General features: G+C 40.7%; 1 protein-coding gene across 5 annotated transcripts in view; it reads left to right on the forward strand.

Moving 5' to 3' along the window:
• Window positions 1-20,471, forward strand: part of B3GLCT (beta 3-glucosyltransferase) — an 85,446-nt gene that overhangs the window by 55,213 nt on the left and 9,762 nt on the right. For all 5 annotated transcript variants that reach the window (XM_053386009.1, XM_053386008.1, XM_053386010.1 and 2 more), the window contains 3 exons: window positions 1,699-1,768; window positions 8,677-8,790; window positions 9,769-9,868. In XM_053386009.1, the coding sequence (XP_053241984.1) occupies window positions 1,699-1,768; window positions 8,677-8,790; window positions 9,769-9,868 (284 nt within the window). The remainder of the gene's footprint in view (window positions 1-1,698; window positions 1,769-8,676; window positions 8,791-9,768; window positions 9,869-20,471) is intronic.

Here is a 20,471-nt window from a genome sequence, read left to right on the forward strand (position 1 = left end):
GTAAAGGATTAACTATTTTGGCCCATGATTTTCTGTTGTTTTGCTGTTATTTAATAAACTGTTCACTGTTTGTTGTAAGGATTGCAGGAATGCAGTGTATGAGAAACTCTTTGAACAGTGGAAAGGGCTAAGTATTTATTATTTATTCACTGGCTGGCTTAAATTTCTTTCCCCTTCACTATTTATTGATTTATTTCCCACAAGCCTTTCAACCTCTGTGCCCTCAATTTCATTGTTCTCTAAGCAAGTCTATAGTCCTTTGGAAAATAGTTTGGTATGTGTGTGTTATTAACTCATAATGAAAGTCCATCCATTTTATTAAGCTCTAAAGAGAAAATGAAGACCAGTTACATTTTTTTTTATTGTCTTAATTTAAGGAAAGCAAATGCCAATTATTATTTCCTGTTCATTCTTTACCTACTGTGAAGCTGTTTTATTAAAGACTGTAAATGTGTGATGTCCTATGTTCATAGGACTGTGTGAAACTGAGCTAACAAGTGAACCATTAGCAAAAATTTTGCAGAATGGGATTCTGCAGCATTTGTCAGTCAGCTATGCGTTCCTCCACAATGCTGCATTTTCCATTCCTCCCCCCTTGTATTATTTTTTTATTTCCCCCCAGCATTCTCTAGCCACTGAACGCACTGTCCTCAATGAGCTGCTTTGGAAGTGCCCCCCCCTCATTTAGCTTCCTTGCTTCCAAATATTTTTGAACTTCTGCAAACCATAGGGTTTCCCTGGGCTTACCGATACTGTCCCCTTGTGCATGCATAGTGCCATTGGCCATGTAAGCCCCAGCACTCACCTCTCAAGATAAGAAATAGAGGAAATGATTATGACAATTTCCAGAGCGGTAGCCATCTTAGTCTGTCACAGCAAAATCAACGAAGTGTCTTCTGGCACTTTCTGTCTGTTAGGTGCCACACAAACTCCTTGTTTTGGGATTAATAGTGTGTGTGTGTGTGTGTGTGTGTGTGTGTGTGTGTGTCGCTGAGGTCAAAGTGATGTTAGGCCACATCCTTAGTAAGAACCTGACAACCAGCTTCTATCAATTGCTGCTGTGGACCTATAGGAGTGCCGCTAGAATTGTGCTGCTAGTTTCCCATGACCATTAAAAAGCCCTCTTGCCATGTGCCAAACATCTGCTGGAACTGGGGACATCCAGTTAGTACGGATGTTGGCTGGTCAAAGGAAAAGGGCTAAGCCCCCACTGGGTTTCTTGAAATCTCTTGGGCTTGTCTTAAAGTAGCTGTTTTGACTCCACCAGTCATATGAATGATGGGATGATCCAGCCAAAGAAAAGTACGTCAAAATCACACCGATTTCCATGGGAAAGTTAATCACATGCTTATATCCCTCCTATTGAGATAGTGGGACTTTTCAATACCACCATGCATACCTTTGGGCTGTATTATGCCTTCAACCTTCGCACCCCTACAGTTAAATATTTCCTTTTGTTCATTTGCTTTCCTTACATGTTGCAACCGACTTCAGTCAGAATTTCAATTAGAATTTTAGTGGATAATGCTGCTAGGCAACATTGATAATTTTGAATTTTGAAAGTATATCTTTTTATGTTGCCTTAAACTGCTTTTTAATGTAGATTTTAGAGCTATATCTTGAGGGTCTCTTTACAACAGCTTGTTCATTCAATATAAACCTGAATGTTGAAAAATGTAGTTGACATTTTATTTTTAGGGAGATCCTGTGAAGAAAACAGATATCTTTGTTGCTGTAAAAACATGCAGGAAATTCCATGGAGACAGAAGTAAGTTCCATATTTAAGGATATCTTTATATAAGTTCTGCAACTAATTTAAGCTAAATAAAATTTTGAATGCAGTATGGCCCCTTTTTGGTTTTGAATATTCATTTGTTGAAATTTTAATGTTGGAAATAACTTGTGGAGTGATTATGTGAAGTAGAGGGAAGTAAGTAAGAATATCATTTCCACTGAAAGTAATTAGTCAGTGAAGTTTTCAAAACTGTGTTATAAATCACACCTGCTAGCTGGCTTCTAAAATGTGTTCCCATTGCTTTTCATGACCTATTTAGAATGTTTTATCTGAGCAACAATAAGGAAATGTTCACTTTTTAAAAATTTAGCATGTTTCTGAAGACATTTGGTCTTTGAATCTACCTTCAGATTGCTACCAGGAACTAACTGAATATAATGGGGAAAGCCTTTTTATTTCCTAGGATTATTTTGAGGCTATTGGTATGAAAGTTGCAATGCCTTCTTCAAACTTAAAAATACTAAATGTATGGTAATTTTAAAAGCAGCTACTGAGACTGGACAGAAGTTTTACATTTTATGTCTTCCATAAAAAAACAAAGAACGTTTACATCTGTGGTTCCATTCAGGTTCCTTGTAAATGTGAGACAGAGCAAAACCAAGTTGGTGACTATATCCCCAGAGTATTTCAAAGGCATATATATGTATCTGAATACACACCAGGGAAGCTTATTCTAAGCTGCAGCCTTTCCTAAGAAGTCGGTTTCTTTTTCCCTGGCCCACAAAAAGTACTCTGTGCCTCTTGAGTATGATTCGACAGTAAATCCTGGGATAAAATTTGTCTTGCTATATTTATTCATTGCCTTCCAAACTGAAAGGGGGGATTCATATTTGGGTTAGTGTTTAGGGCTTGGTTCTAAACATTGTATTCAATTCAATTAAATGATCTTGAATGTGATAATTGGTCACATAGATATTGAAAGATATTGAATGTCATAAAGCCAGGCCACCTGCCCTGGTCTCTCCTAGTCAGAAAATGAGAACCTTGATAAATATATACTCTAGTTGTCAGAATATTCTTTTTCCCTTTACCCATTAGTCAGTGGGATATTCCATAAAGTATATTTTATTGCAGTGGGGAGTAGAGAATTTGTGACAAAAACTGGAAGATATATTGGTTAAAACTGGGCGAAGCGTGACATGGAGTGAATGCATGGACTAAAAAGCCTTTATATGTGTTGTCTGGTGGATGGTCTTGGTGTTTCTTTGAAATTCAATATTCTTTATTTGTGAATATAGAGAGCCACAACCTTCAGCTATTCAACATTCAATAAGATGGTGGGAAGGCATTATCTTTTCATCCATTAGCTATTTTTATATCTTCTTAGCCACCTGTAGGGGATAGAGTTGCCTGAAAAGCAGGGGGGAAGTACATTTCACACATTCTGCAACAATCTGTATATGAATGTGATGATAGTTTACATCTACAAAATAGAGATGTTTCATTTTTGAAATGCATTGAACATGTGACACTGAAAGAAAACCATAGGGGACCAGCATACCTAAAAAACAAACCTTGGTAAATTCACCGTATATTTTTTTTCTAATATACATTTATACTTTATTGCCATCCTTCAAACAAAAAGGTAATAACAGGATTTCCCTAACAATTTCAGGGGAAAATATCTACTAGTGACATTGTATTGCTAGATGAATGATTTGTTCTTTCACAATTACTGATGTACGTAAGTTAATGTTGTTGGCCTCTGTCTGCCTCGAGAGGCAATGCACTGCGCCTGTGGGGTTGAAGTCAAACTGCTGGAGGATCACAGACCTTTCTGTGGCTGCAGAGACTGGTAACTCATAACTGCTGCCTCCTGTATTGTTGCTGTGTTAGCTGCACTGAAGTGCATATGGAGGTCCTGAGCTGGCCAGACAACCAATCCCCCCCCCCCCCGTCCCCAGTCTTGCCGATGTAATCCAAAGGAAAACATTTGGTACCAGCTTGGCCGCAGGAGTTTTCGGAAGGAGGTGTAAAGTCTCCATCCAACTATCTTAGAAAGTCCAGATTTGTGTAGGGTGTATTCCTAGGCCTTTTCTTCTATATGTTAGGGTTCTTGCTCCATGTTTGCAGTCGTGGGATTGTTGTCTATCACATGATGGTGTATGTTTTCATTCTACATAGTGGGAAGTGACGGAGACAGGATGTTTGTGTTACTGTGTTCCGTGAAGTGGGACTATTGTCCTTTGTTCTTTCTCTCTTTGGTGTCTGATGAGAAAGAGGAAGGAGCTAAGTCAGAATTCTCCGAGTGTATTTTATGTAAATAAACATAGATTAGCCAAAATGCTGTGCTAGTGAGTTCTGTTACACAAACTGCGAATACTCTTCTGATCCCTAAGTCTGCTGATGCTTCTTGGTATCAGTCGCTGTGATGTTCGGGCTGAAGAAAGCTTTAGAAGCTCCCGAACGATCGACCAGGAGGGAGAGAACATGCCAGTCGGGCATGTGTCTCTACTAGGGTCCTGCACAAGAGTAGGACGATCCTAACAGTATTCATATACAGAAGTGTGTTATAGAACCAAGCTGTATAAACATTAAAGATTTCACTTTAGCAAGTGTTGGGATTGAAGAACAGCTTTGAACCAGATGGCATTTCTTATTGATGTCAGCTGCATAAATTTTTCCTTCATCACATTTGTCATGTATTTCATGCATCCTTTGGATGTCAAACAGTGACTAGTTTGGTAGGGTGTAAGGCAAACTAATCCAGCTGTGTCCCATTTTAAGGGAAATCAGCCTTCGGTGTTTTTTCCTGCCTTCAGTGATATTCTTACTTACGTCCCTCTTCTTCATATAATCTCACCACAAGTTATTTCCAACATTAGCATTTCAACAAACGAATATTCAAAACCAAAAACGGGGTGATAGAGATGACGATAGATCTTCAGAAATCAAATTTTGAAGTTCTGTTGGCTCACAGAAGTTGTTCTGTGCACTCACTGATTTAGCTCAATGCAGCCCTTGGTAGTTTGGCCATGAATCCGTAGCCTGAATGTTTTTCACTGTGGTAGCTGGTACACTTTCCTGAGCAATGAATTGCATGCATTCCAACATGTTTCCCTTAGAATCTGGGACATGGCCCTGCTTCTGGATGAGTCACATGACCCATGTGAGATGAAGGGGCCTCAAAATGTGTGTTTTGGGCAAGACATATAGGGTCACAACCTCATGCAATATCACAGCCCTTTGTGTTTTGGGGCTCTGTGATCATGCATTTTTGGGAGCCGTGCTTAGAACATGGTGCCCCAAACCATAAAGATAAAGAATGCCACAATGGCCTAGTTCACACATCAAAGTGAACAATAGTGAATGAGTTGCTGTAAATGTGCCAAGCTAGGAGGTTCTGCTCCTCCCTGTTTGTGCTGGGGAGAAACCAACCACAATCCGTAACTTACTCTGTTTTGTCCAAACCAGGAACTGTGATTTACTTCACTCCTAACAAATCACAATCTATAGCCAAGGGTTGTTCTTGACTTACAGATCGTAGTTTACAGAGGTTCCAGCTTATCAGCTTGACTGAGGGGGCCCAATGCGACAACCTGATGTCATGTGACATCCTAAGAAGCCATGGAGCGAAGCCAAATGCCTTCTGAACATTGAAGGGGTATGGCCCCCTCAAAGGGCTTCATTCCCTAGGAGCTGGCGCCTATGGTAGTTTGTTAGAAGTGAAACAAATAGTAATCCCTTGTTTGATGTTGCCAGGGATAATTTGCTTCCTCCCAGCACAAGCCAAAAGACATGGGGCAGAGCAAAACTGGAGCAATTAACTCATGCACAGCAAGCCATGCTTTATATTTTACCATGGCATGCAAACAAGGCCACTAAACCTAGAATAAAACAGCAGTCCAGGATAATAAAAGTAAGCCATAAAAGGTCATAGAACCTGGGGTTTGTTTGCTTTTTTGGTGTGTGTTTTTTAAAGACTGATAACCTGGCAGCTAAATGATAATATGATAATAGTGCATAATGATAAATTATAATGTGTGTACAAGGCAAGCAGAACCAGCGTGGTTACAATCACTGGAGTAGGACTGGGAAGGCCCAATTTCAAGTGGTCATCCAGTCATAAAGGTCACAGAGTGACTTTGGGCAAACTATTTCTCAGCCTATCTCAGAGAGCAAATGTGAAGATAAATTTTGGGGTAGGTTAAAACCATGTATTCTCTTGGGAGGAAAGAGTGGGATATAAATATAAATAAATGAACAAAGATTCCCAAGTTGCAGGTTCCAGAACCTTGCAGTGGTGAATTAAATTTTACAACATCCACACTGCATTCTAGTTTGAATGTAAAGAGCCATTCCTAGATGAAATTATACGAAAGCAGAAATAAATGAACAGCAGTCCTGAAAGTACTTGTATAAAATGTGTACTCAAGATGGATGATCTTCTAGAAGAAAAGTCTAAAAATTGTCCTTGCTAAATAGCTTGTATTGCCTGGTCTGCATGCAAGCAAATTTCCTGCTATCAAATTTGCTATGTTACCAAGTGGTATGCAAAATACATAGTCAACAAAAGCATAAAATCTAGCCAAAATCTGTAAATATAATTAAAACTAATAGTGCAGTGTAATCTAGCTGTAATAAATTACCGAAACAACTTTTAAAAAATTGCAGTACTACTGCTTCATTAAAATACCATTGCAATCTTAAAACATCCCTAAACTTTATACATTTATAACGCCTGGTTGGTTAAACATATTAGTGGTTATTATTTAAACAAAATAAGAGACATCAACAAATCTGTTTACTTAAGGTTCTGCTTCATGCTCATGAGTAATACTGAATCTGCTGTAGAAAAACCACCATTATGCTTTGGTACCTAGTCTTTGGCTCATTTGAGGCACTGCATCAAACAGTGGTTTCCACTAACCAATGTATTTAGAACTCGAGCAAAGTTTGAGCTTCCAAGTATACAGGTAAATTTAAAGGTGCTTGTTTGCTTCTGTTTTCTGGGGGGGGGGTTAAAACTCAAATCTTGGAGTGTAGTAGCTCCAAGTTTGCTGAGAGAAGGCAACAGCTGCAACCGTGGTTTGCCTATTAATACAAAAAAATTGTAGCACAAACCAGGGTTTTCAGAATTACTTTTTGAGTTTGCCTTTCTGGCCAGAGTTTACTTTTCTGGCTAATTGCAAACCATCTGTAGTCAATTCAGACATCATTCTAAACCATAGCTCAGTTTCTTTAATCATTGCCCATATTAATTCAGACAATCCTAAGCAATGTGATTGGGGAAAGTGGAAGGTTTTGTAATATTTTCAGAATTTTATTTTATTTATACCAGTTTATATACTGCCCTCTTATGCGGTGCAGCAATATAAGAACATAACTTAAGAAGGTTAAGTGTTCAACTAATTTTGTGGCTTATTTTAATGAAGCATTGTTTAATAACCTTTCTAAATGCTTACCAATAATCAAACTTTAAAGTTGCATGGGTTTAACTTTTGCATACAATTTGTCTTTTTGATGCAAGAAAATGAGCATCCTACAACTGGAGTTTGTAGAAAAATGTGTTCATGTTCTTGTGATTTTATTTTTTTAATGGTGTTGATTAAAACAAGACAAAAAATAAACTGCTATGTTACAGCTATCCGAAATGATAAAGGCAAGTTGAAAACGAAGCTATAGATTCACAGTCTTTCACTATCATGTAACACCTTGAAGACTGAGGAAAATACTTGAACTTTCCTCATAGTTTCCAGTGTTACCCAGTGGAGGGTAATCTTTCTCAGGAAAGTGAAAAATTAATGGATGCTAGCTTTCAAGAGCTCCTTTTGAAAAAGGAGCTCTTCTGGTAAGCCATTTTTCTTTTTTTAGCTGCTCAAAACTATATCCATTCAACATGCGGATTGGGCATTTATTTCTATGAAAATACAGGGTTTTGGGGTTTTTCTGCTGTATGTTTTGACACTCCCTTGAATTTTGGTAGATGTATTGAATGATCAGGACTGAATGTGCCAGGAGTCTCCTTCCTTTTTTGTGAGGGAGAAATCGTTTGTGCCTGCTTAGGATTTTACATGGTACATACAGTGTATTTCATTGCTCAAGGAAAAACAGAATCTCTCCTCACCTCCAAGAAAAGCCTAGGTGAGTGGGCGGGAGACTGTGAGACATACTTATCCAACAGAAGGTGCTACACAGACACAGTGGTTCCTAGGACAAGGGGGCAGAGCAAATAAAAAGCTCAGCCCTGTTTGGTAACAAATCTGTCTCCAGTATGTTGGCAGGGAGGAGGGTAGGGTCATTCCCATCATCTAAGCTTAAAATGGCTGGCTGGCTGCTGACAAAGCAGCCCATCTCTCTCCCCACTTATCCTCTGATGGTCACTATTAATGCAAAATGACAGTACAAGTGCATTACAGATTTCTTTGCCCACAGGTGTCAACCAATGAAAGGGGACCTTGTGACACCATCACATCATGAGATGCATTTGGTATTCCTAGGTGTTTGGGGTAACAGAAATGGGGGTGCTGCTTTCAGTAGCAGCCACATGTGCCGTAACATCTAATTTTGGCCTAACAGGGTTCAGATATACACGTCTCAGCATATTAAGCCCAGATATGAATCCTGTGCCTGCATGAGCCACCATTGTGCCATCCTTTTCCTCCTTTCTTCTGAGATTGAAGGCTTTTTGGATTACTTAACCATAATTTCCTGTTATGTCTGTCTCACCACATCTGAACAGTTTAGTTAGCTTCAGGTCCTTCCCCCCACCCCCAAAAAAACTAGTAACCATAGTGCACTGAGAAGGGAGGAGAGAAGATGGGTAAATATCAGTTGTTGGTAAGCTGAGAAACACCCTAACGTCCAATTTCAGTTTGCCATAAATGCAAATCTGTAAGCACTGTTTTGCCAGCGTGTCAGTATGCTTGTTTTTTCCCCAGTACCTATTGTAAAGCAGACCTGGGAAAAAGAGGCTGTTCTTATTGAATACTACAGTGATTATGCAGAAAGTTCAATACCCACTGTTGATTTAGGAGTGCCAAATACTGATAGAGGTAAGTCTTAACACGATGTGATATTATTTTGCATGAGTTATACAGTGTTTTCATAACAGAATTTGCACAAGATGATGAGCTGCCTAATTTATTTCCCATGAGGTGGCCTGTGAGTCTGCCAGTGAGATAAGGAGGCACAAAGACAAGACTCTTTTCGTGGGGCACTGATTACAGTGCGATTCAGTTGGAGGCAGCACCAGCAAGTGCTCTACCAGTTTGGGAGTGCAGAGGGGGAAATTCCTCCTACTTTTGCTGCTGCTGCTGCTGCATACATTCATCATGAATCAGTGCAGTGTGAAAATAATAGCCCTCCATTCTGCTCATCTGCCTGCCTTTGTGAAATCAGCATTCAGGACACCAGTTTCCTCCTTCTTCCCATACCTGTTTGCATGATTGCAAATTCTGCCTTCTGACTGAACAAGACTTAGAAAAAAGGTGGAAGGAGGCAGGTGCTTGGAAGAAAGTAGGAGAGAAATCAGCTGATAGGTATAAAGAGGCTGAGGGAGGAAGAAGCCAAGGACCAAGGAAAAAACAAATTTGGAAAGGATTGAGGAAAGAAAGGGAGACCTAAGAACCACCGTGATTTGAGCCTAGTTTTAGATGCCCGTTTGAAATTGCTGGATATCAAAAGTGAGCAAGAATGGTCAGCTTTGCATACACACCTACTCCATGGCATAGAGTCCTCCTGTGCCCACTCCCTGTATGCCTCAAGCCCTCCATGCCCACTGCTGAAGGGGCATAGTAAGGTGCAGCAGGCAAGAGTTTGACAGGCTGGGATGCCTCCAAATTATGTCATACTCTTTATTGCAGGAAATCCATATATTTATATATCTGAATGATGGGGATAAAGGTGCAACCCAGCCCTAATCTAAACACATGACAAAGATTATTTTGAAGAGTGTTGAGAATGATTTTTATAATCATCACACTATATGTCTAATTATTGAATTCCTTTACTTTTTTGTGTTTCGTGTCTAGGTCATTGTGGGAAGACCTTTGCCATTTTGGAAAGGTTTCTAAAGCACAGCACTGCTGCAACACCTTGGTTAGTCATTGTGGATGATGACACTTTAATAAGGTATGTATTTTGGAATTAGATGAAGCTAAACCGTACGTTGCTTTACAAGTCAACTTGTTCAAAAGTCACTATTGCAGAGCTAACAGGCAGTGTGCAGTTTCCAAGTGAAACAAAAAGCATGAACATTTATAAGTCAATGCAATATTTTCCTGTCGTAAAGGAAATCCAAGCAACGTAACAGTAAATTAAAAACATCTCTCAAATGGTAGATTAAAAATACAATTGGATACATGAAATGCTCATTGTGGCAGAAAATTGGATTCGTGTCTTGCAGGATGGTAAATTGGCAACATTTTCCATTGCTGGGATTTGTTACTCCAAATGAACTAGAAGTTATGACTGGGAGACAACAGCAGCAGTACAGGAAAATACCATATGTTTTAATTCCTGGTGTATTTTGAGTAAAACTCTTGTTCAAGTTGAACAGTTTTCCGAATTCTTTTGGTGTCCACAGCCAAAAAACATCTTTGTGTCTCTGAAGATAAGACAGCTGAACTGTTCAAAACTACTTTGCAAAAGGGTAACTTTTGCATAACATAGTGAATGGCAAGTTGTACAAGGAGAAGCCTCCATCTTCTGCTCCCTCTGCTCTGCCTCCCAGGCCTTTCTGGAAGATATGGGGATGTTCCAGAACAGGTTGGGGAGGACCTTTTCCACTCTTGCAACTTTGGATCCAACTTGAAACTGTCTTTTCCCCACATAGTTGCTGTTTTTTCTCCTTACATATTTTTGAAGCTTTTTTTATCCTGGGTGATCAGATTCTGTTACACTGAAATATTGAAATAAATAAAATAGTACTATCCTCAAAGGTCAGGATTATAATATTAAAAACTGAGTCATCATCATCAACCTTTTATTCGACCGTCAGTCAGAAAAAAGTACATTTGTCAATACACAGTTAAAACATCCAAGAAGATTTTAGAACTTAGCCAACACTAAAATGGGCTAAACAGATAGCCCCATATCAATACAGTCAATTATAGTCTTGCGACGCTTAAAAGCTAAAAAAAGAAATTTGGCCACCAAGGAAGGTATAGCTCTAGTGACATTATTCAGCAAGTGTAAAACCTGGTTTTCTCCGGGTAGGAAGCTAAATTGACATAGGAGTGGGTCTATAAAATTTTGTCTAAGCTCTGCATAAGAAGGACAAGTCAAGAGAATGTGTTCAGTGGACTCAACCACACCCATGGCACAATGACAGGTTCTCTGGGCGTATGGTACTCCCCTGTACCTTCCCCACAATATCGCAGAGTCAAGGACATTTAATCTAGCCGCTGTAAGAAGTATGCGGTATTCCACATAGTGGATTTCTGCAAGGTAGGGGGCTGGTATGATCCGATAAATCTGGTCCCCTAGGAACATCCCTGGTTTTACCTGGGCTATGTCCTCTTGTCTGGCAACGTCACTCAGTCTCCGGGAGATCACAGCTCTAGCTTGATTGTACGTCATAGACTCAAAGTAAAGGTGAGACAGTCCGCAGGATTGAACCTCGTTAATGACCTCCCTTTCCCACGATGATTGGAAATCGTCCCTCAATATCAAGGGGGCAATACCCACTGGTTTAAAACAAAGCTTGAGCCATAGCCAGAGCTTCGTCTTCAAGGCCACATACCGTAGAGCTTGCCAGCCGACCTCTAATCTCATAACCGCACCCGCTACTGAGGGGGGAATCCTAAGGATGGCTCTAAGGAATCGCGTTTGGATAGAATCCAGTTTCAAAAAATCCCTACGGGAGCCTAAAGAGATGCCCACCAAAAGAAGGGGGAGGACTTTCATTTGAAAGAGTCTCAAAGCTATCTTCACTGATTGAGCCTGATTCTTAGCATATAGAGATCTAATCTGGGTGGCTGCTTTAGATGCATTAGTTGTTATATAGTCTCTATGGGCCAGAAAAGACCTATTTGACCGTATTACTTGTCCCAGATATTTAAAGCAGTTAACCTGCTCTAGGGGGATCCCGTTCATCGACCATCGATGGAGTCTCGGTCGGGCAGAGAAGACCATGATCTTGGTCTTAGCATAGTTGGGTTGGAGCTCATGCTGATCACAGTATTCATGTGGAGCTTGCAACATTCTCCGCAGTCCAATAGGGGATCTGGCAAGAAGTGCGGCGTCATCCGCATACAGAAGAACATTCAGAGATCGGCCTGCTAATTTGGGGGAGTGGAAAGCATCATTGGCCATGTGAGTCACCAGTGAGTTAATGTAAAAGCTAAACAATGCTGGGGCCAATAGACAACCCTGTCTTACCCCTCTAGTGGTGGTAACAGGGTTGGAGACTAGGCCTTTATTGTCTAGCCTGATTCTCAGAAAGGTGTTTGTATGTAGGCTGACAATCAGATGAAGGAGACGACGATCGATCTTTGTAGCAGCCAGTTTTGTCCATAGCTGCTTTCTAGAGATTCGATCAAATGCCTGCTTAAGGTCAATAAAAGCCACATGAAGAACCTTTGGGGCTTTGCCGGCATACTTTTCCGCCAGGTGATTCAAGGTTAATATTTGGTCTGTGGTAGATCTTCCAGGGCGAAAACCCGCCTGTTCATCGGCAATGATATTGTCGTCCTCCATCCATTTCGATAGTTTGTTTAGCAGGTACCCCGAGTAAATCTTCCCAATGACATTTAGCAAGCTGATTGGCCTAAAGTTGCTCGGCTCTGTACGTGGGCCTTTCTTATGTATTAATACAATCAACGCAGAGCTCCAGCTTGAGGGAAATTTTGCTGTTTTGTTTATATGCGTGTAAAGTGCTGCTAAAAGTGGGATCCACCAATCTTTATTTGCTTTGATGGCATCAATGGATATAAGGTCATCACCGGGGGCCTTGCCTGCTTTAAATCGATCTATGAGAGTTTCAACTTCAGGGCATGTAACTGGGTCCCAATCGGGCAGTGCTTCCGGCTCCACCATATCTCCGCAGGCATCATGGGCCGCATACAGATCGGCGAAGTATCTTTCCCAAGTGTCCGCTGAGATGTGGGGTTCTATTCTTGCAAGCGGCCTACCCAAGTATCTGGAAATTAACTGCCAAAAAGAGGCTGGATTTCTATTCTCTGCAGCTATCAAAAGGTTGTTCCAATTGTTTCTTTCTGCCTCGAGCTTCTTTTCCTTTAGTAGGGCTTTGTAACTTCTCCTGAGGGTGATAAGGCGGTTATTTGGCATGGGGTCATTTGATGCTCTGTATGCCAACCATTCATTATACAGATGATTCTTGAAGTTTTTGCATTCCTCATCGAACCATTTTTTGTGGAAAAACTGTTTACCATGCTTTGTGGGGGACCGAGCTAGTGTTGGTTTTAGAAGTTCTACTAAATCGTCATATATTGGTAGAGGCTCATCCGCCTGCATAAGGGAAGCCCTTTTTATTTGGAGCTGATCAGACCAAAGAAGTTCGTTCAACTGCTGGGCCGAGTTGGAGGTCCATTTAAGGGCTGTAGGTCTTATCTCCAGATGATCATTTGATAGGTGCACAAAGGAGTGCCTATCAAGTTTGTCAGCCAGAGTCAAGGAAATTTCTAGAGGGAAGTGATCACTCTCCAATCTTGTAGCCACCTTAAAGCTGGATATTTTTGGGGTAAAGTCGGGAGATATCCATACAAAATCAATAGTGGATGCACATGAGCCTGACCAATAGGTGAATTCGGCAGGGTAGTCCGAGCTGACTGCCCCATTTAGCAGAAGGAAATTGAGGGCCAGCAAGGTTTGCCTGCATTTGAAACCTGCGTAAGTGGCTATGTTATCTTTGAATTTCCTTGGTAAAAGATCTGTAGTCATAAGAGGTGAAGAAGGGTACTTGTTAAATTTAGAGAATAAGATTTGGTCAGTATGTGACAGGCATCCATTAAAATCTCCCACCAACAGAAAAGTGGCTTCGGGGTATTTATCAAAAAGCGTTTCCAATGTCACTTGGATTTCCTGCCATCTCAGATCAACCAAATTTCTCTTATAAATTGGACATAAGTAGATATTGATCACTACTATCGTTTCCTCTGCTGTTTGCAACTTTATAATCAGCATGAGTGACGACTGGATGTCGATTTTTTCGGCCTGAAGATTTATGGCTAAGGAAACAAAAGTAGCCAAGCCTCCTTGCGGTCTACCATGTGATAACGAGTTCTGCGTGGCATTCAGGTAGAAGCCCTTGTATCCTGTTAGATAGAAGTCCTCACAGGCCCATGACTCTTGGAATAGAAGGATGTGGCTGCCATTTATATAGGCAACAAATGATGGATCTGTCAGTTTGGATTTAATACCAGCCACATTCCATGATAGTAGTGTAAGAGGCTGCTTTGTGTTTCCTTCAAGTCATGATTTCTCTTGCGTGGTTAATCCTGGAGAATCCAAGTGGGGGTGCACGCTGCGTGAAGGGGCAGTAGGATGAAAAAAGGCAGTGATTTTTGATTGTTTGCATTTCAGGTTCAAGTTGTCACATGTCACAGGAGCAGCCAGTGGCTGGGACGAATTTATAGATCGCTGTAAGAGAGAATCTTGATACGAGGGGGTGTTACTAGACAACAAGTCCATAGACTCGTCATTTGCCATATGCTCTGTAGTTGCAGGAGTCGTGCCTTGAGGATCAAGGCTTGTTGATGGGAAAGCACTATGTAAGATAGAAGAAAGACATCCTTTTCGGTTAGCTTCCAATAGCTTGTTTAGCCTTGCCACTGCCTCAGTGTTTGTCCAAAGGGCTACTGGATCTCCCAGTGTCTCTTGCATCGTCATGGTATCAGCACAAGGAATGCAGCCATTTTGAGGATTGGAGATTGTTATCGCTGCAGGGGGGTCCACATGGGCTTGTGTCTGCCAATCTTTAGGAGCATCTATAATGGCCAAGGCTGGACCCGTCAATGCTCTACCCCTTAAGGCAGTCCCTTCTTGCCGGTGGGATGGTCGGCTAGTAAATCGTAGGGAGGGGTTCATAGGAAGGGTCCGTTGCTGCGAATTCCGGTCATAATCCTCAATCCTCCTTGTAGGCCGGCTAACCAAATTTGCTGAGTTTGGGATTTTCCCAATAATGCCCCTACAATTGTTAAAGAAGCATCTTTGTGGGAAGATTCCATACCAGTTGAGGCGATTTTGAAGTTTGCTCAAAAGTGCAGGAAGCCTGGGAGAGTCGAACTTGAGCAACAAGCGCTTAAATTTTGGAGTCTCTGGCAGCCATTCTAATGATAGGAGATCACCCTGGGCCAAGTAGGACCTGGTCAACATTCGCAATGAGATCACAGCAGCTTTACAATTTCTCCAGGCATAGTAGGGGAAGCAGGAGTGAGCGATGTTGAAGCATATATTGTTAGGGGTGAGTTGGAGGTTTACTAGCTGCTGCCCCCTACTTAGGCTCTGTGCCTCATGATTATCAGGTCCCTGATGATTTAATGGCGGATTCAAAATTGAGGCAGGGGTTTTGGTGAAGGCATTTAGTTTTCCCTCTAACATATTGATGGAAGCTGATAGCACCTTTATTTCGTCAGCCAAGTGCAGGCAATATTTCTGCAAAGTCCTCAGCTCCACTGATTGTACTATATCACATAAAGATTTACGATGAGGGTCGGAGTGGGGAGAGAGGCCATCTGGGCTGGAGGTTATATCCAACAGCGATTTGTCTCCTGGCAAGGGAGTATTTGAAGTCGTTGCGGGGTCATATGGACAGTCTACCTGCTTGGAGGTGTTTAAAAGGTTGTTTGGAGTCATTGCAGGATCATGTAGGCAATCTAACTGCTTGGAGGTAACAGGCGAAGGAAGCACAAGATTGCAGAAAAACTCCTCCAATGATGAGATAGAAGGCTCTAAGGCCTTAGGTGGTGAATCCAGCCCAGTGGGCTTCGAAACCTTAGACATAGGTTCTGAGGCATTAAAGGAAAGGTCTTCCACAGAAGAGGTACAACCACGTTTTAGGTTCGTCATGCTAAACCCCTTGAGCAGCTCGGTTATCTAAGAGTCCTTCAAAGCCCAAGCAAGAGCTGGTGGAAGGCCAGGGAAGCGCGGCCGGTGGCTGCCCAAGTTACAGCTAATCAGGTTGTTAGTGAAGCTCATTAGGGAGATTTATGGCGCTGACTTTGCAAGCTTCCACAGGGTGAGTTCCTGGCGTTATCATCAAAACATTATCGTGCCAACTTCCAGAGAAAAATAGGAGCGGAGTAACTTACAGCATGAACTGGAAAGGGGAGCTCCGGCAAGTGCATCTTACTTCGTCGCCATCTTGGCCCCTCCCCCCAAAAATTGAGTCCAAGTTAAAAGATGAGAAACTTAAAGCTAACAATGTACGACTGACAGTTGAATTTTCTCGTTAATTTAAGGGAAAGTATACCATTTACTGATTGCATGAGAGCAAAAAACACACAAATGGGTATACAGAAATAACCAATAGTGAGAAATAGAAACTCTGACATATGTTTAAAACTGAACAATTTTTTTTTCATATTTGCTGAACTGAAGATTCAGTGTTGCAAGCAATAATTTTATCTTTTGCAAAGGAAGCACTGGCCTAGAAATGACAAATTGTAGCACGAAAAGGTATGCCTAATAGGCTGGTTTCTGTAAGACTCTCCGATGCCTGCTAATTTAATCCACTTCCAATACAAGCTATTTTTATATAATCTACCACAATGTGTTATAGAAATGTCAACATTATCCTATGTATTCTCTGTAAAACCTCTAAAAATTCATGCTCATTCTTACTGAGAAAAGATCACATCATCTTGCCTCTTTGATTTGTTTTATTTTCTTTGAATAGCTCTATCTCTTTGCACTTAGAGGCTATTACAAAAGAGTACTTCTTTCTTATCCTTGGAAATGGCATAGTAAGTAGAGCATGTGCTACACTTTAGCCGGCAACAGCCGCAATCGGGGAAGTTGTCACTGTCAGGTTCTGAATTTGGAGGGCTAGCAGTAGGAGTGTTGAGCTTCTTGGAATTCTTTTCTAGCATTAGTCTAGTGTGGGTCTCAGAAAACAACAATTCATTGATGGATTAGTTGATGACAAAGTCAGATGAACTATCAGAAGCATCACTTTAAAGCATAATTCCGTAAATTCTTGAGATGCATAGTTTTCTACCCACTGTGACAGCAAAGTCAGTAGGAAATCAGTCACACAACAGATACTTACATATAAATAAATGGCAGTTGAAGAAAAAAGGGGTCAAGCCCATGCTGGCTGAAATGTTGGACTTTTCATTCAGTCTTGGCCCTTCTATCCCCCCAGAACGGATATTTTGTTGTTGTTGTTACAAATATATCAATCATAATAAATCCAACAAATAGCATAATAAAACATCAAACATTAAAAACTTCCCTATACAGGGCTGCCTTCAGATGTCTTCTAAAAGTTGTATAGTTATTTATCACTTTGACATCAGATGGGATGGCTTTCCACAGGGTAGGTGCCACTACCAAGAAGGCCCTCTGCCTGGTTCCCTGTAACTTCACCAAGAAGGCCCTCTGCCTGGTTCCCTGTAACTTCACTGCGGTTCCACAGTGAAGGAACCGCCAGAAGGCCCTGAGCTGGGCCTCAGTTTCCGGGCTGAACGATGGGGGGGGGTGGAGATGCTCCTTCAGGTATATGGGGCAGAGGCTGTTTAGGGCTTTAAATGTGAGCACCAACACTTTGAATTGTGCTCAGAAACATACTGGGAGCCAATATAGATCCTTTAGGACTGGCATTATGTGGTCCTGGCGGCTCCTCCCAGTCACCAGTCTAGCTGCTACATTGTGGATTGGTTGTAGTTTCCAAGTCACCTTCAAAGGTAGCCCCTTGTAGAGTGCATTGCATTAATCCAAGCAGGAGATAACCAAAGTGTGCATGACTTTGGTGAGACAGTGCACAGGCAGGTAGGAGTTCAGCCTGCATACTAGATGGAATTGGTAGCCAGCACTCCTAGACACAGAATTAACCTGTGCCTCCATGGACAGCTGTGAGTCCAAAATGACCCCCAGCCTGCATACCTGGTCCTTTAGGGGCACAGTTACCCCATTCAGGACTAGGGAATCCTCCACACCTGCCCACCCCATGTTCCCCAGAAACAATACTTCTGTCTTGTCAGGATTCAATATATATCTGTTAGCTGCCATCTATCCTCCAACTGCCTCCAGACACTCACACAGGGCATTCACCACCCTCACTGGTTCCAATTTAAATGATTTAAATCTGGATTGGGAAGCACCCCAACTCAAATAAATCATAAGAAGTGGCAGAGAGATATTTCTAGATTTGTCTGGCAGGGCAAGAAGCCCAGAATAAAATTTAAGATACTGACAGATGCAAAGGAAAGGGGTGGATTTGCCCTGCCAGACCTTAAACTTTACTATGAATCAGCAGCCTTTTGCTGGCTGAAAGAATGGCTACTTCTTGAAAACACAGACATTTTGGATTTAGAAGGTTTTAACAATGTATTTGGATGGCATGCATATTTATGGTATGATAAGGTCAAAGCTCATAAAGCATTTAAAAATCATATTGTCAGGAAGGCTTTGTTTAATGTTTGGATAAGATATAAAGACTTGTTGGAATATAAAACCCCAAGGTGGCTATCACCAATGGAGGCAAAAGCTCAGAAAAAGCTAAATATGGAGGCCAAATGGCCGACATATTGTGTAATTTTGGAGCAAGAAGGAGAAAAACCGAAATTGCAGAGTTTTGAAAAATTAAAAAACAAAGTGAGAGACTGGCTTCATTATTATCAGATAATGGAGGTATACAATTTGGATAAGAAAATTGGCTTCCAGGTGGAAAAGTCAAAATTAGAAACAGAATTGTTAGAATCCAAAACTAAAAATTTGTCAAGAATGTATAACTTGCTGTTGAAATGGAATACTCAGGATGAAACGGTGAAATCTGTTATGATTAAATGGGCACAAGATGTTGGACATAATATTATGTTTGCTGACTGGGAACAGTTATGGACCACAGGTATGAAGTTTACGGCATGCAATGCCTTAAGAGAGAATATTATGAAAATGATATACAGGTGGTACATGACCCCAGTCAAGCTTGCAAAAATCTATCATTTGCCCAATAATAAATGCTGGAAATGTAAAGAAACTGAAGGTACATTCTTTCACCTTTGGTGGATGTGCCCAAAGATTAAGGCTTTCTGGGAAATGATATATAATGAACTGAAAAAGGTATTTAAATATACCTTCTTGAAGAAACCAGAGGCCTTTCTCCTGGGCATTGTCGGCCAATTGGTGCCAAAGGAGGACAGAACTTTTTTTATGTATGCTACAACAGCAGCAAGAATACTCATTGCAAAGTATTGGAAGACACAAGATCTACCCACTCTGGAAGAATGGCAGATGAAGGCGATTGACTACATGGAACTGGCAGAAATGACTGGCAGAATCCGAGACCAGGGAGAAGATTCGGTGAAAGAAGACTGGAAGAAACTTAAAAGACTATTTACAGAAATATTGTAAAATTAATGAATGTTAGAAGGATGTTGGATAGAAACTAAGTGGTTTCCAGCTGTAATGTTTCAAGAGATATGAAAAAAAAAGAGGTTTTACAAATGGGTAAAAGTTTAATGGTAAGGATTTGCTGAACTAACAAATTGAACTGGAATACAAAGAAGGGAGGTACGAGGAGGTCCGGGGAAATAAGTGTAAGAAAGTTATGTTATCGAAAATTAATGGATGTTTTAAACTTTTTTTTGTATGTTTATGTTTATTTTTCATGTTTTGTTATACTTTAAAAACTGTCAATAAACATCTTTTTTTTTAAAAAAAATCATGAGTAGATGCTTTTGGCCTCTCCTTTTTTTGCAATTTTTCAGTCTGTGTCGTACATCTAATTTGAGCCTCTGTTCCAGTTACTTTTAAGTAATCTCCAGGCTCCCTGTTGATCCTCCTAATGGCATGCTGTAGCTTTTCCTCAACTTTTCTTTTTCCTTTTATGTATCTATGCTAGACAGTGGTTGACAAATTGGTTCCAAATAAATATACCCTGTTGATTAATATTTGCTGTTTGAATGCTAAATACTTTTATAGACCACCCTTGAATGCAAATGTAATAAAATGTAACTAGCTGTCCTCTAAATATCCTTGAAACCAGCTATCCTTCCACTGTATTCTCCCAGAAAACTGTTCTGTGTAACTCAAAAGTCTTGATATTTATTTTGGCACATGCATACACATCTCTTGTAAAAGAGAAAAGTACTGTGGTTTTGAGGGGGAAATATTGTTTCACTATGAATCATTTGCATAAGTACTGTATGGAAAATACAAGTACTGTATGGAAAATATCCTACTGATGCCTGTTTGATAAAGCATGGAAATAGCAAAAGCTATAAAATATATCAAATAAGAAGAGGTCCTCTGTAAGTGGAAGCATAACTATTTTTAATTTGTATTTAATCATATATTACAGTCATGGGAATTCTTACAGCATGTAATGAGGCTACCTGTGGAGCAAAATCTAAGCCATTCATAAACCATTTCTTGAGGGGGAAACTAGCTTAAAAGAAAGACATCATAGAGTCAGAGAATTCCAACTCTAGAGTTGGAAGGGACCCTGAGGGTCATCTAGTCCAACCCCTTGCATGGCAGGAGTCTCATATAAAGCATCTATGACAGATGACCATTCAACCTCTGCTTAAAAACCTCAAATGAAGAAGAC

This window comes from Podarcis raffonei, chromosome 4 (assembly GCF_027172205.1).
Source record: "Podarcis raffonei isolate rPodRaf1 chromosome 4, rPodRaf1.pri, whole genome shotgun sequence".
Classification (NCBI taxonomy): Eukaryota; Metazoa; Chordata; class Lepidosauria; order Squamata; family Lacertidae; genus Podarcis; species Podarcis raffonei.